Source organism: Gymnoscopelus braueri, assembly GCF_963280865.1.
Source record: "Gymnoscopelus braueri genome assembly, chromosome: 6".
Classification (NCBI taxonomy): domain Eukaryota; kingdom Metazoa; phylum Chordata; class Actinopteri; order Myctophiformes; family Myctophidae; genus Gymnoscopelus; species Gymnoscopelus braueri.
In genome coordinates this window covers 40,763,510-40,779,189 of record NC_137607.1, presented here as the reverse complement: position 1 = coordinate 40,779,189, position 15,680 = coordinate 40,763,510, and the positions used below count along the sequence as shown (strand labels likewise).

The window sequence follows — 15,680 nt, the reverse complement described above, 5'->3', positions numbered from 1 at the left end:
CAGGCATGTATCTGTGAGCCTGTGTACAGCACGTCACTGATTGGTACCTTGTTCTTTGTGAATGAATCATAACACCAGTATCCAGGAAATAAAAGACCCTCATCTGTTCATTGTTCCTACTTCCTGTGTTTTGCTAGTTGGCATGGCGATGAAAGGTTCGGGAAATAGTCTGGACGCTGTACTGGTGTACCATGGACACGGCAGTAATCCTTGCACTGCTGAAAGAGTTGCTAATGCCAGTCTCAAGAGTGACGTCAAATTGATAAACAAGGTCTGTCTGTGATTTAACCACAAAACAAGTACAAAGTTATTCAAGGCAGATCTACAACCTCACAATTTGTTGAAATGCGACACGTTGTGAGCTTGTAGATCTGCTATTTTGAAAATATTTTTGAATTTCAGTTTTTGCATATTAAGGACACTGTGGACATTTTGTTTTTTTCCTAGTTGTGCATAATAGCACCTGGATGGAGGCGGCTACATGGAGGAGTTTCATTATGGTGGACAGCAGCATAGTCTGCAGATGTCTGGAGGGGCTATGACAGACACGCTGCACAGTAAAAATCCTCTGTGTTTGTTCATTTATCTCTGAGTGTAAAAATAGACCCTTACAGCAATTATGTACTACAAACGAAGAGGAAAAAATTAGGAAGGAAGAGGTGATAAAAGTACAAACATTTCTTCTGTTGTTTCACGCTTCACAAACATGGCAGCATGTCACTCGCAAACCACCGTTAGCCACTCTCCCAGCTGTATTCCATGACAGGCCAACCAGGGTATAGTGGAGCACATTGGCTGTGAGGGGTCACACATTACAGACAGGACTGTGGCCTCGGCTAAAGCTTGTTGAAGTGAGAAACAATACGGTCTGAGGGCCAAGAGCCCTTTGGGCCGGAGAGATATTTTAGGGCACAGGTTCTCTGTTCAAACAAGTGACGGAAAAAGAAAAAGTCAGTGTCGGCAGCGTCAGCCCGTTTTCTGTCCGCTCTCCAAACAAGGAAGTGGCCCTTCACAATGCCTTCATGTGCAGCGCCAACAGAGGCCTGCTTTGAAAAGAGTCATCTGCAGAGTGGTCAGTCAGTTTGTTTGTTTTAATAGGGATTAGCCAGCGGTCGTATGGCAGGAAGAGGGTCTTCGGTTATAATAACACTGCAGTGTGGTGGGTTTGATGTTGTACTGATGACTCGACACCAGGTCCCACGGGGGTTGAAGGATCAGAAACTCCCAAATCACTCTCTGTGACATCTGTTGTGACACCACATAATTCTGTTGGTCAAAGCTGGAATGCCCTTTACAAACGGATGCGCTGTTTCATAACAGCAGCATCCTAAAGGTTCGGGTAAAAGGGTGGTTTATGGCTGTAACGTGACCTGATTGAGTCACCAGGCTGGCTGTGACAGTCCTGGCGGAGAAAAATTAATGACTAACGCTCTCCCCGTTCCTCGACAACAAAAACAACTTGGGGTCAAGTGCCTTGCTTTTGAGCAAGGCGCTTGACCCCAAATGGCTCCAGGGAAGTATGTTTTTTACACAATAGCATTTTAACCTTATGGCAGAGGAAATTTGACTGGTGTTTGCAGTGTCTCAGGACAACATTAGAGTCTGCAGTGCAGGGTAATAAGAGGAGTGTAACATAGACAGGGTGGCAAGACTAATGAGACAGACTACACAAACAAATAGATGAGAGAGAATTGACAGAGACAGTATCCTGATAATAAATGTGTAGAAAGTGACATGGTAATTGTGAGAGAATAAATGTAATAGTGGGTAATAGTGACGGAAATGTGGTAGAAAATGACAGTAGCATGGTATTCGAGACGGATACAGAGACAGACACAAGAACAAAGGGACAATATCCGAGAAAGATGGATATTGTGCATCAAAGACAGTCAGGATTAGAGGGAGATGTTTGCCTAGCAGTCTGGTGGATGGTTGCTAGATATTATTAGAGGAAACACAACACACACAGTTTGTTTCAATAATACCTTAAGGTAAGGCTGTATCTGGCTAACACCAAGTCAGAAATATTGGTGTAATTACATAACATCTAGATCTTAAACATATATTGAGAATTACGGAGAATTATCTCCAGCAGGTTAGAGTACTGTAATGGTCTTCTCTCAGGTCAGCTATAGCTAATTCTGAATAGGGCTGTAACTATCGATGACTTTCTTTTTCTGTTTAATGTCAAATAAATAATTGAGAAATACATTGTTTATATATTTTTAATACTATTCTAATACTATACTGACCCACAGATAGACACAACTCCATTCTTTTACAGCGCAATGCACCAAATGTCTGTACCTGCCTAATTGTTCACACCACTTACTTAGTGTAAGTATACTGGTGCAGCAGCAGCACAAACGTGACGCAAAGCCCAGCCAATCTATGAAGCACGCTGGGCAAGACCTGGGCTGTTGGTTGTCTAGGCGGAAGTGGTTGAATTTGGCGGAAGTACTACCCCAGGAAATGACGTTGATGCTTTACAAATCTGTTAACATTTTCCGTGAATGAAACGAGTGTTGTGATTGGTCAAAGGTCAGGTTGGCCAATCAGGGAAGTCGATGCCTCCACCCTCCAAACAGAAACACACCGAGATTCGAGGTCCAACCGAATTCCCACTCACCACTGCATAAATGGCTAGTTTGAGGTCAATAAGTCAGACAGCACCCGACTTATGCCCGGGACAGACAGACGGACAGAAGGTTTTGTGAATTTACTAGAGGTTCGGGCCTCACACCGACGTCTGTCTGTCTGTCTGTCTACCTGTGTCCCTTTTATGCCCATATACTGTATGGAGATCCCTGTATCTGTCAGTCCTCGTCCCTTTTATGTCCATATATTGGAATTGGCATATTGGTTGGCTCAGCGGTTCTGGACAACTGGATATTCGAACTACCGGTGGTGACCAGGGATTGTTCCTCTAACGACTAGCAACATTTTTCAGGAGAGAGAGAGCAAGGAAGTTTGTCTGGCCACACGAGACACTGGCTCTATCAAAGGCACCACTTACTTCACACTGGGTGTGATGTTTATGCATTATGGTGAATTGTAGGTGTGTATTGTTGGTTCTGATGGAGTACTGTGTTGTTGGCAGAAAGGACTCTTACATAATGTAAGAAAGTAAAACCAAGACCTAATATTGCCTGTATTATTTATTTTATAGTATTCCTTCTATTATGCTTTTAAATGTATTTTATGCCTTATGTAAAGTATTTGTAAGAATTGCCTTTGTCTGTGAAATGTGCTATAAAAAATAAACTTGCCTTGGAATTGTTTGGACAATATTCTGTTCTTTAATCCTGTCCAGAATAGGTTGGGGATTAAAGTGGAGTTTTTTCTTCAGGACAAAATCAGTTAAATAATTTTGCCCAATTCACCTCCAGTTTTTGTTGGACAAACCATTTAATTGGAGCAGCCACTATTTTTACCGATAGCATTTGCTACTTTGTGGTTTGTTGGTTTTCTTACCTCACCAACTACGTATGCCATTTGCAATTATGCCTCCCTAATGGCTCAAACCGGACGAAAGGTGACAAGTACCGAATAATTGTGTCTTAAGTCAATCCCAGTTTTCTATGTTTCTCATGCCATAGTGGCCACAGGCCATGTGGCATGTGGAAGCAGTATTGGTGAATTAACATCGTTAGGTTGAGCTTGCCTGAGGCACTGAGCAGATCAGACTTTTATCCAATGTGTGGCTCAATGCCAAACATCAACAACAACAACAACAGAGACATTACCTAATACACAACCTTTTTTTCTCTTTCAGAGAGAAAGTGGGTCAACCTTATTAGGACCCTAAGGCCTATCTTTACTTGAGCACGTGTGCGACTATATAGGGTGAAAAAAGCCCGAGGCACCCGAAGGCTTGGTCAAATTACATTGGCCAGAGCTATGAGCCAATCTGACCCAATCGATGGACTTTAGCTGCACGGACAATCATAAAGTATCCCAGTAAATCTATTGCAATATTCATTTTAGATGATTTCAACACTCAATTACTGGCAATCTATAACTATCAGTGTGATTGGTTAGGTCTGTATATATAGATCATGTAGCTACATAATACAATAAAATATTTGTATTTCTATAATTAGTTTAACGTTTCTTTATTTCTTACTTTGATGTGATGAGATGAGAATCAATCTGTAATATACAGTAAACAACACACTCACAGCCTTTGATTAAAAAAAAAATATATATATATATATATATATATATATATATATATATATATATATATATATATATATATATATATATATATATATATATATATATATATTTAGAATTTCTTTTTACCCCAGTGGTATCGAAAATGGTATCGAATATCGATATTTTGTAAGGTATCGTATCGAGCACTAAATAGAATATATTCCAAAGTAATTATTATTTATTCAAGGAAGATCTAGAGGTGGTGCGGCGCACTAGCGCCCTCTATTGACGGGCCGCCACTGAGATAACAGGAAAGCAACAGTGAAAATGGGATGATCAACACAAATCTAAATGTTTCATATTGCTTATCTCAAAGTACATGATCCCATTAGTGGTTTAGTGCACTTTCTAGGACTGAACAGTGTGTAATCTCTGTGGCAGATTTAAGCCATTAAGACAGAGGCCGATTATACAAATGCCTTCTAAATCAGTAGTTCTCAAACCTTTTCATGCCAAGGACCCCCAAAATGATACGTATTTGGCCGCGGACCCCCATGTGAAAATGTTTTTTTTGCCAGGGAAACACTTTCAAGGTTTTGCAAAAACGTTCAACAATAGCAGATGTAGCAGCTTGTATATCTGATATTTTTGAGAACTACTGTTCTAAATTTTCTGAAAAAAACGTATGTTGCTATAAATGTATAGCTAAAATAAAAAATGACACAGATGCTTTCCCGGTTTTAATTGGTTAAGCCAATGTGTTTGGGGTATATCAAATATGAAGAGGCTGATGGGGACCTGCTGTAACGTTCTGGATTTTGCCATGTATCCACATCACAGTACAGTGTAATAATCTAATCTGTAGTGGTAGTAAACATGTATTGCAAGGGTCCAAAATATATTTTTAGAAATATTTTTGGCCAACTGTTGTATACAGAAACATAGCTTGGATATGAAACGTAAATGTTTTGCAGTATGGGCTGTGAGACAAATTAAACCATGGAATGTTCCCAACGGTGGCACACAGAATGAGGTGGTATTTAGAGTAGTCTGTGAATGTGCTTGACACCCTACTCTCACTTGGCTGCTGCAGTGAAGCCTAAAGAATGGACCAATTTCCGCTCCATCACATCAGCTCATGGTTAAAGATGACAATGGCGCTTTGAAAATATACAGAGTCCTGCTGACCTCAAATGCTTTCGGGAAGAGGGAATGAAATGAGCGGCTACACTGATATACTGTATGTTTCGTCAGTCCCTTTCTGGTCAACTGTGTGGTTTGTAGGGATGCACCGGTATATCGGCCACGGTTATATCGAAAGATATGCAGCCCATGGAGGATGCAGGATTTCAGCATATAATTAAAGTACTTGAACCACTATAATATACCCTCTCGCCGACACTTCATCGACACGGCAATTAATAATTTCGATTAAATTAACATTGCAACTTAATGAACAGACCTCCCTAGGAAATTGTCACCTAATTGGCCAATACAGCCCATGTAGCTCTTCCTCCAGATGGATGGACCTCCATATAACATATTCCTAGTGCGATGTTTTTCACAGTGCTGAATTCCTTTTTAAATTGGAAATGCTGCCAAATGAGCCATTCGGCTACATTTATCAGCGACATCATTACTTCTGGGCCTTTGTGGTAAGCAGTATGCACCCAGCTGAACTACATTTTATTTTAATTCTGACTCAAGCTAAATGATTCACACACATCTTTCTTAAGGCAGGGGGGAAATGAAGGCTGGTGGTGGTTGGATAATCAAGCCACAGCATGCTAATACCTCTTGGGGAGCGGCAATGTACAAACGGTACACAGAAGACTTTTTCTTTGGAAAAAACAATGTGTCACTAAGTTTTAATCAAAAATATACTAATTAGAAAATTAATTACAGCCGAATATTTCCATTGTGTTCATATCCACTCCATCAAGGACAGAAGGTGTAACAATTGGGGCCTTTTTCAAGCTGTTTTTCAATGTGAAAGTTTCCATAAGCTAGCCCATTAGTTTTAGCCATACTAATGCTCAGAATGACAAGATTATCATTTGCATTATGTTATGGAAGTCACTCAACAAGTTACATACATGGTACTAGTGAAAGAAAATGAATACTAACAATGGCAATAGATCAAAACAAGACAAATTGCTTTCCAAACCACCAACCTATTTTATTATTTACAAAACTAGACAACATTTGGTTAGATGGTGGATGGCCATCACGCCCATCGGGTGAACTCAAACACGTTTTCATTCATTCAATATACTTGACACCCGATGAATCATTTCAGTTAAGAATAAACAAAGGTTAGAGGGCTTCACCCGAACCCAAAACCCCAGACCTCACCATACTGAAACATTGGCCCATTACAAATGTATATGTTTGTGTCAGGACTATGAGTGTGCAGCATATTCCCCACTCTTCCTGTTTTTGACTTTTGCTGTAGCCCAGTGGTTCTCAACCTGTGGGTCGAGACCCCCATTGGGGTCCCCACATGATTTAGGGAGGGAGGATCGCCAGGTGACAGTGTAGTGACAATTTAAGGACTTTTAAGACATTTTTGATAAGAAAAAATACCATTACTGCATCAAAAGCAATCCACAAATTATACTATAAAAACTAGTCAAACATTGGCCAAATTGTCAAATAATATAGTCAAACTAAATGTAAAGCGATCAACTCCTATATTCCAAGTGCTTATCAGGGTGGCGGGTCCCCAGTCCCCAGATTATTTTGTCAAGGCCTGAAAAGGTTGAGAACCACTGCTGTAGCCAACACCTCGCCAGTGTAAGCTGTGCACCCTGACTCCTCCTTTTAAGCACTTTTTAAAACCTTAGTTAGCTGGGGTCCCCCAGGGCTCTATACTTGGTCTGCTTCTTCTTTCCCCTCAGCACCAAATCTCTTGACTGAAAATAGGCGATCTACGACCTCACAACGCGTTGCGATGCGTTCAGAACTTGTAGATCGGCTATTTTCGCCAGATGTTCACCCCAGAATAGGGACTGTAGTGTTCAAGCGGTAAATACATTGCTCTAATACGGCATTTTTTTTAAGGTATTTATTTAAGTAGAGCGTTCTAAAAATGAACCGGAAGATGAGGAACTAGTTGACTCGACTATTCTCTTTAGAGACTAGAAAAAAACAAAAAGAAAAAAAATCAAATATGCCACGTATGGTATGTATGCAAATAAAGTTTTGATTAGTTAGTTGTGAGGGGATATGATAGGAGTCTTACTTTCAGGCATTATGTGGTGCATGGCTACAGACAGGAAGAAGATGGCGTCACTGTAGTAGGCCCCAGAGCCTGCGCTGAAATGCTTCTGCATGGCTTCCACGATGGGGAACAGTTTCTGGGTGAGGGCCACCACATCATGGAACACCACCTATACAGTACATAGGACATTGTGAGAATATGTGAGAACATGTTATGGAAATATGTAGGGTGAACCCTTTGAGTAACTAGAGGTGGTTTGTACTTGCGGAAGTTATTGTTGACCAAGTGATACGATAAAACTCTTGGAAATGCAGAATGCTGATTTAAGCCATATAATGATACATGTAACCAACCGTTAACATTTGTACATTCTCAAGACTTAAATTATCAGTCAGGATTTTAAAGTGTGCATTCACTGACCGTTACATCTTCATCAATTCCAAACATTTCCAAAAACATTTATTCTAAATACGCATAGAAAACCCTAATCCAGAGTTGATTGGGTGCAGAGGAGTCTGACTGCCACACTTTAACACTGAACACCAATCAGTGGCCCTCCAGAGCAGTGGTTCTCAAAGTGGGGTCCGGGGACCCCCAGGGGTCCTTGAGGGGGTTCCAGGGGATCCGGAGCTAAATGACTGATAGTTAGGAATCAAATTGGACCCTTATGGGTCTGTAACTCTGAGTGTACTCCATTTGTACACTCTCTTGGGGGTTATAACTGACCTTATGGGGGTCAGTTATGGGGGTCTGAGGCCTAATGCATACCAAAATTGGGGGTCCTTGAAGTTAAAAAGGTTTGAGAACCACTGCTCCAGAGAAGTCCAGGGCTGCTCCCCCATGCACCTTCTTGTCTGCAGGTTACCATGATACCTCCTTAGCCTGGTTCCAGACAAATCTGCCATTGCAAAAAAAAAGCCCTTGGCAGATTAGGTCTGGCCCCTCTCAATAGAGATTTTATTTCTCTCCCTCCGAAGTTGTGACGAACCAATCAGAGCCCAGTATGCAAATATGGGGTGGGTTTATCACCAGAGGCATTTTTTTTATTTGCCCCTCAGAAATGCAGGTTCCACACAGAGATTCCAGACTAATATCTACGCGGTGATATTAGTCTGGCCATGCCAGGCTAACACCTCCTGGCTGTGACACCCCCTCCCCTCATCATTGCCCCTGTGCGGCCTAATCCCATGATGCACTACTTTTGGCCTGATCATGTGGATCTCTTGCCAGATTACTGAAAGAGGATTGAGAGGAAAAATATAAAAAAAACACTGAATTCCCTGTGAAAGCCTTCATCCTTGCAGAAAAGTCAACAAATATGCTCAGGAACATGATTTACGTAGATTAGGCCTACATGCAGTCCTTTTTTTAGATTATAACGGCGAGAAAAGGGCACATATGCCATATTTTAAAAATCACTCCCACGTGCCTGCAATGGGTAATAATCATTTAATGTAATCTAAAAGATTATAGTAAGCCCCAGGCTTGTATGGAAATCAGTGCTGCCCAGGTCTACTGCCAACATTGTGGGATAATGAGAGGCAAGGTACCCTATGAGCCAAAAAATAACGTTTTTTATAAAGAGCCAGATCAAAACTGTCCACTTAACAGCGCTGGTAAAATGTTGCCTACATTTTGGGCATTTAGAAGACACACTTGCAGAGAGACTAGCAGTAAATGTAGAAGAGACTTTAAACTTCATAAAACTAAATAGACACAAATAGAGCAGAATAAGGTCATGGATACATATGGTATGCAAAAGACTTATTTGTTATTCTCTTTAAAGCAATAGCACTAAGTAAAATACCCAAACTTTCACTGCATAACCTGTGGCCTTAAAAAGAATTATATGCAGCCACCAATGGTCAGAATATCTTGTAATTTCCCGAAGGTGTTACAGAGGAAAATGCTCACCTACCGGGAACCCAAATTCAACATTTATAAAGGATGTGTATTTCAGGATTTTACCTTGTATATTTTATAGGACATGAAGCCTTTTAAGAGCTTCCCTTGAATAATTCAGAAACTAACCATGAGAAAAACAAATGTTTACTACTTGCAACAACCTTGATAACATAAATAATGTATTGAAGTCTAATAGCAGTACAGGTTCAGACAGTACATAAGGTTTTGTTGACAAGCCACAAGAAGTAGTATATACATATTGTTTTAGCTGATACTCTTATTTAAAGTCATATGATTGCTGCAACCACAGAAAAAGTTATTTGGGGAAAATAATTCTAACCACATTATATTTCTGAAGCATGATTAAGCCTCTAGTACACACAAAGCCCATGATAGCTCAAGATAGGCTAATAATAATAAATAAAAAAAAGGCTACTCCAGGAAAGCTGGCAGTGGCACAAGAAAAGCTGACCACCCACCATGCAGTAAAAAGCAAAGACTTCTGAGAGCATGCAATGGGCCTTATACTAACAAACACACAAATCCACTAGTATTGAGGTCTGAGACTGAGTTCTTCAAAGTATAGGGCTGTAGTAAAGTTTAGACAAGACATGTTTCTCTCTATGGTACACTACTGTTTTTGCCATTTTTGTGGGCATGACACCACAATGTCATTCTTCATTAAGTATTACAACATAATAATAATACTAATAATATGTCCACTTTTGTTGTTGTTGGGCTACAGCACAGATTTGGGGAAAAAACTAACTGCTCCCCGCACCCGGGGAGCAGTTAGGGGTTAAGTGTCTTGCCCAGGGAGACTTTGACAGATAGACTGGGTAGGCCAGGGGAGAACCAGTGACCTTACAATTCGCAGACAGAATACCCTGGTGTAAAGTGTAATTACAATAAAATCAAGATGTTAGTTTGATACTGTAGAGTAGAAAAGGCTGAGGCCTGATTATACTTACAATATTTAATTTAATGTAATTACCTTTTGTCCACTTAAACCTTATATATTTAATTGACCGGAGTCTAGATCCGCCCTTTTTTCACACCTATACAAAAATGTAGATGGAAAAATGTAATAATTGAAATCAAAAGAACATTGAAATCTCTAGCAAAAATAGCAGATCTAGAGCTTGTAGTTCTGCTATTTTCGCCGAATGTTTGCCCTAGAATAGGGAAACTAGGGTTCATGCAGTTAATGAGAAGGTTTCTTGTCAAAAATCGACTTCGACAAGAGCCACCAAGGACAACAAAGGCCAGTGATAGTGTTTTCACTCCTGTCCGTCAGTGTGTCTGTCCGTCTATGAACAGCTCATTTCCGGCACCGTTGTTCCGATCAGTGTGAAACTTTGCACGCACACTCCCAGTAGACCAAGGAGGAAACGCATTTTCTTTAAAGCACACTTTTTGGCACTACTGAGATTTTGTCCAAAAGTCACAAATCGATACACATTATCTCTGTGGTCACGTGATCAAGATGCATCTGTCAGAGATTTCAGAGCAAAAGATGCAAAAAATGGCACACGTCATGAACGCAGCATCTAATTGCCATGAACCTTTGCATGCACACTCCCAGTAGGCCAAGTCAGTAGAAAATTCCCCCCTCAAAACAAAAACAGGTGCTGTTTGGATCCGAGGACATATCATAAGACCAAAAAAGTGGTTAGAATTGTACTTTAGTTTTCCTTTTGATCAATAAGTCATAACCCCAGAAAATACCAAAGCACACTGCTTTGCAAAATCATGAGACCAAAACAAATAGAGGTCTGCCTTGTCCTTCACATTTTGATCAATAAGTCATAACCTCAAGTTATACAGTCATAACCAAGGCACACTGCTTGGCAAAAGCAGCGTGCCTTGGTATTTTGAGGGTTATGACTTATTGATCACACGGCAAAGCATAACTCTAACCTACCTTTTACCTCTCTCTCTGGTCTTACGATTTGAGATTATTTACAGGAGTGAGAATACTACTTGCTGAATCCTTCAAGACCACTAAATGCATGAAATCCAGACCTGCATTAATGGGGGCACTGGGGACACTGGTACAGTTCTAAATTGAACTGCTTGAATGCGGAAAGTGCATCAGGCCATATAATGTGTGAGTGATGTCCAGCAGTAATGACCATGGCCCATGGGCAATGTCACTCAATAGACTGTCTGTCTCCACTCCCATAAGGGTCTTTGATTTTGCTACCGTCACGGAGGAGCCACCGAGGCTGTGGCTCTGGCATAATTGCCATCTTGTCTTCTTGCTCGTTTGAGATGAATACTGCAATTCAAGGACTCAGTAGGGGATCAGCAGATGAGGATGTCATTATGGCTACACACTATACCCAAATGAACCCAGGGGAATTCTAACCCATTAATGTCTTGTAGAATAGGTGAGAGAATTATTTTAATTTTCATAATCTCATTTATGAAAAGTTATCCATGCAAAACAGAAACATGATGCTTCAACAACAAGCCTTGATAACAAACACACACACACACACACACACACACACACACACACACACACACACACACACACACACACACACACACACACACACACACACACACACACACACACACACACACACACACACACTTTTCAAGTTATATTGTTCATCCATCCGTGTACATGCATGCTTTTTCTGCATGTATGCGAGTGTATGTAATGTATATAGTAATGCATGGGTACGAGATGTGTCACTGTGTGTGTGAGTGCATGCAAGTGCGTGAGAGACTTGAAGTGTGACTGAATGTGTGAGTGAGTAAATTTAGATGCATCTGATCTCAGTAGAGGAAAGTAAGTGCTTGTACTTGTTCCAGTGTTGGTGGGGCAGCACGTTCTTTCACGGTTCATCATCGCAAAACATGTTGGGAAACACTGGCCAGGAAAGACACCACAAGGATGTGGATAACATCATGCTCACACGGCAAACCACTAGCTAATGGGCTACCAAGATAGACAATCACTCTTTCAATACACCCAACATAAAACCTTTAGGCCAAAATGACAGAATGTTGTTGGGAAGAGATTGTGAGGACCCTTAGTTGCCTACGTACTCTTTCAGATGTCCTAGAAAAGTGGTTCTCAACCTTTTCAGGCCATGACCCCCCAAAATAATCATATTTGAACTGGGGACCCCCCACCCTGACAAGCACTAAGGAATTGTAGGAGTTGAGGCATTACATTTAGTTTGACTCGGTTCTACAGATAAATATTGTGAAAATAGCCGATTCCCAAGCTCACAACGCCTCGTGAGCTTGTAGATCGGCCATTTTCAAAATGTTCACCTCTTTCTTATGCATTTTAGTAGTTTGTTGATTACTTTTGATGCAGTAATGGTCTTTTTTCTTTAAGTATTAAAAAGGTCTTAAAAGTCCTTAAATTGTCACTTCACTGTCATCTGGGGACACCCCCCAAAATCATGTGGGGGAACCCACAGGTTGAGAACCACTGTCCTAGAGGACCTTGACTTTGACTTCTGCTCTCCTCCTCCTCGCCCAGGGAGAAACAGAACACGCTTCCTTGGATGTAAGCCGAGCCGCTCACGGCATTGTTCAATCACATGTCAAGCATGTCCCACGAAGAGAGAGACTCATTGGGCCATGGCCAGTCCAGTGCTCATTACTGTATATTGCATTACACTATATTACACAGCTCAGTTGTGCTCCTATGGGAAGGTTGGAGCAAGGTCAGCGCTGGTGAGGAGGGAGGGGGTGAACGAAGAGAGAGTAATATGACCCTGGCCTCTAACTCAAATCTGCCTTAAGCTAAGCTGAACAACTCTCCACTCAATCCAAAGCAGGCGGGGGGGGGGGGGGGGGGGTTGTCAGCTTCAGCACGGATCCTCCCCGCGCTGCCACTTCCGTACCAGATGATGAAGAAGAGATATTACTTGCAGGGACGGAGGGAGGTGGCTCTCAGCCGAGGGAGGATTTGGGAAGTTATAAGCAAGTTTTGTTATCTTGTGCTCTGTGAGGCATATAAAAGAAAAGGAAGGCAAGCCAGGACAACACAGCAAACTGACAGCAAGAGAGAGCCTTGGGCACTAGGAACAACCTGGGAGGGGTTTGATTGTGGAAGACCAACACTGCCCCCATGTGTCTCAACATGGCATTCAAAATGTGTCTTGGCCATCTCTTGTTATGCATTTCTTCATGAAGCCCTGTGCTCATCTTTTATTTTCATTTTTTTGTAGACCTTTTATTAATCCCACGGGAGAAATGTTCAGTTTCAACTTCACCTAGCTGATGGTTGCTCAGATGGGCATGATGAGCGCTTGCAGTAAGGGAGGTGTTAGGGGTTAAGTAAGCTCTCAAAACAGATTCAGATTATTATTTAAAAAAATGGAGATGGGTTCCCAGATTGGGGGTTAAGTGTCTTGCTCAGGGACACTGACACATAGACATAGGCAGGCAGGGGGACAAAGCGGTGAACTTCTGATTACCAGATGGCCTCTCTACCCACTAAGCTAGCGGGGAAAACCCAGGTACCGTCCCTTACGTGCCATGTCACACACAGTGCGGTGTATGGGGCTCCACCTGGTGCGCGTTCTCATTTGCTAGTACTGGAGAGCAAGGAACATGAAAAGTTGTTTATTAATCTAATCTTTGACTTGACAAACAAATTAAACCTACAGGAGCTAGGGGACCCCCAGCCTTGAATCCTCCTCGCATAACGAACCTTCATTCATCAGCAGGGGTGCAAGTGCAATACATCAAGACATCTATAACAGGAAAACCTGTTAAATGTGCTCCAGCAGACCTACCTCATACTTAAACGTTGCATCCAGGAGAAATTCCTGAAGCATCCTTTGCCCCAGTTCTTGGCTGGCTTGGTCACTCACAAAATGAAGGACGAGCACCTCTCCTTCCAGGAAGTGGCCATGTTTCACCATGGACAACATGGCCACCTTGAACTTGTCCTGCAGGCTCCTGCTCTTGTCCACCTTGGTGAACATCATGAGCGCGTGGTAGTGCCGATTGCCTACGGCCCCACCATTCTCTCTCCTGGGCCTGCTCTCCTCGCTCTCCTGTCCTACGTCTCGCTCTTCCCCACCTTCCTCCTCCTCCTCCTCCTTGGTCCTATCTTCGTGCGGCAGCCTGGTGTCCAAGGACAGGTCTGCATCGTTCCTGTTGGCGTTGTGGCTGGCCTGCGTCTGCTTGATCCGCTTAGTAGTGCTGGAGAAGTTCTGCTTCTCTGAGCCAAAGTAGTAAAAGGCTACGACAGCGAGTGCTGCAGCCAGGAGAAGCACTAGCTGATAGGACCTGAAAGTGCTGATCCTTCCCATGGTGCTGGCTACCACTCGTAGGAAGCCCATATCTCCCCACAGAAATGCTGTGATTTCCTGTTCATGGCAGGGAAAGGGCGGATTTAAATGACAGCACAGGCAACATCCCGTAGTACTTCAATGTGAGAGTTCAGGAGGAAGCTCGTCTTATCAACACACGGAGATAAGCCTATTCCTGCAAGAAAGAACATGAACAGTCACTGTTAAGCGGCTTGAATGAAATAATGTTTTTTGGCAAACGTGCTCATCTTTAATAGTCATAACACTGAGTTACAAAAATACCAGATCTATAAGCTCACAACACATCACATTCGTGACACGTTGCAGATTAAGTACAGCTCTACTGTTTTGTTCAGCAGTATGCTCGCTACAGTAACATAAGATGATACAACCAATGTGTTTGAATTGGTAGAAAATCGCACATTAATTTAACAGAACACATTTACAACTGTTAATGAGTTTGTTAATAGCAGTACTTTATAGCATTGTAGAGGATGGTGGGTTTGTATGGAGCAGCTGGTTCTCAAAGTGGGGTCCAGGGACTCCTGGGGGGAGATTTATGTTTTAATTGCTTGCCAATAAAGTCTTCTATAAAACGCATAAGCACTGTTTTATTTTTCATCTATTCTATAATAGCCCATGTGAGCTTGCGGAGCTGCTATTTTCGAAAAATATGGACAAATCTTGGCAAATGTTGACAACTCTTCTCAACTCTTCGCCAACTACATATCAATTTAGAGGTCCTTGACATGAAAATGTATGAGAACCCCCGGTATAGAGCAGGGGTCTTTAACAGGGGGTCCGGGACCCCTAGGGGGTCCTCCAAATGTTTGTGTGATAGGAACTTATTTTTTTACAAAAATAACCACTGACTTGAACCCTAGAACTTATTTTCTGAGAACATTAGCCGAAAATAGCAGATCTACAAGCTTGTAGATTGGTTATTTTCGGCAATGAGGTTTGGTGTAGGGGGGGGGGGAGCAGATCAAGTACAAGTGTTCTAAGTATTGAGGGTTTAAGTGGTTACCTGTCTGAAATAATCAACGTGAATCCAACATACACTGATGATAGTGCTGTCAAACATGTCTGTGAAGCCA

At 41.9% G+C, this 15,680-nt stretch overlaps 1 protein-coding gene across 2 annotated transcripts in view; it reads right to left on the bottom strand.

Annotated features, from left to right (window-relative positions):
• Nucleotides 1–15,680, bottom strand: part of xxylt1 (xyloside xylosyltransferase 1) — a 46,208-nt gene that overhangs the window by 29,850 nt on the left and 678 nt on the right. The window contains exons 2-3 of one of the 2 annotated variants that reach the window (XM_080431522.1): nt 14,062–14,758; nt 7,406–7,553 (exon numbers count right to left, since the gene is read on the bottom strand). In XM_080431522.1, coding sequence (XP_080287648.1) covers nt 7,406–7,553; nt 14,062–14,613 — 700 coding nt within the window. In that variant the 5' untranslated portion in view covers nt 14,614–14,758. The remainder of the gene's footprint in view (nt 1–7,405; nt 7,554–14,061; nt 14,759–15,680) is intronic. The other variant, XM_080431523.1, reaches the window with a different exon arrangement.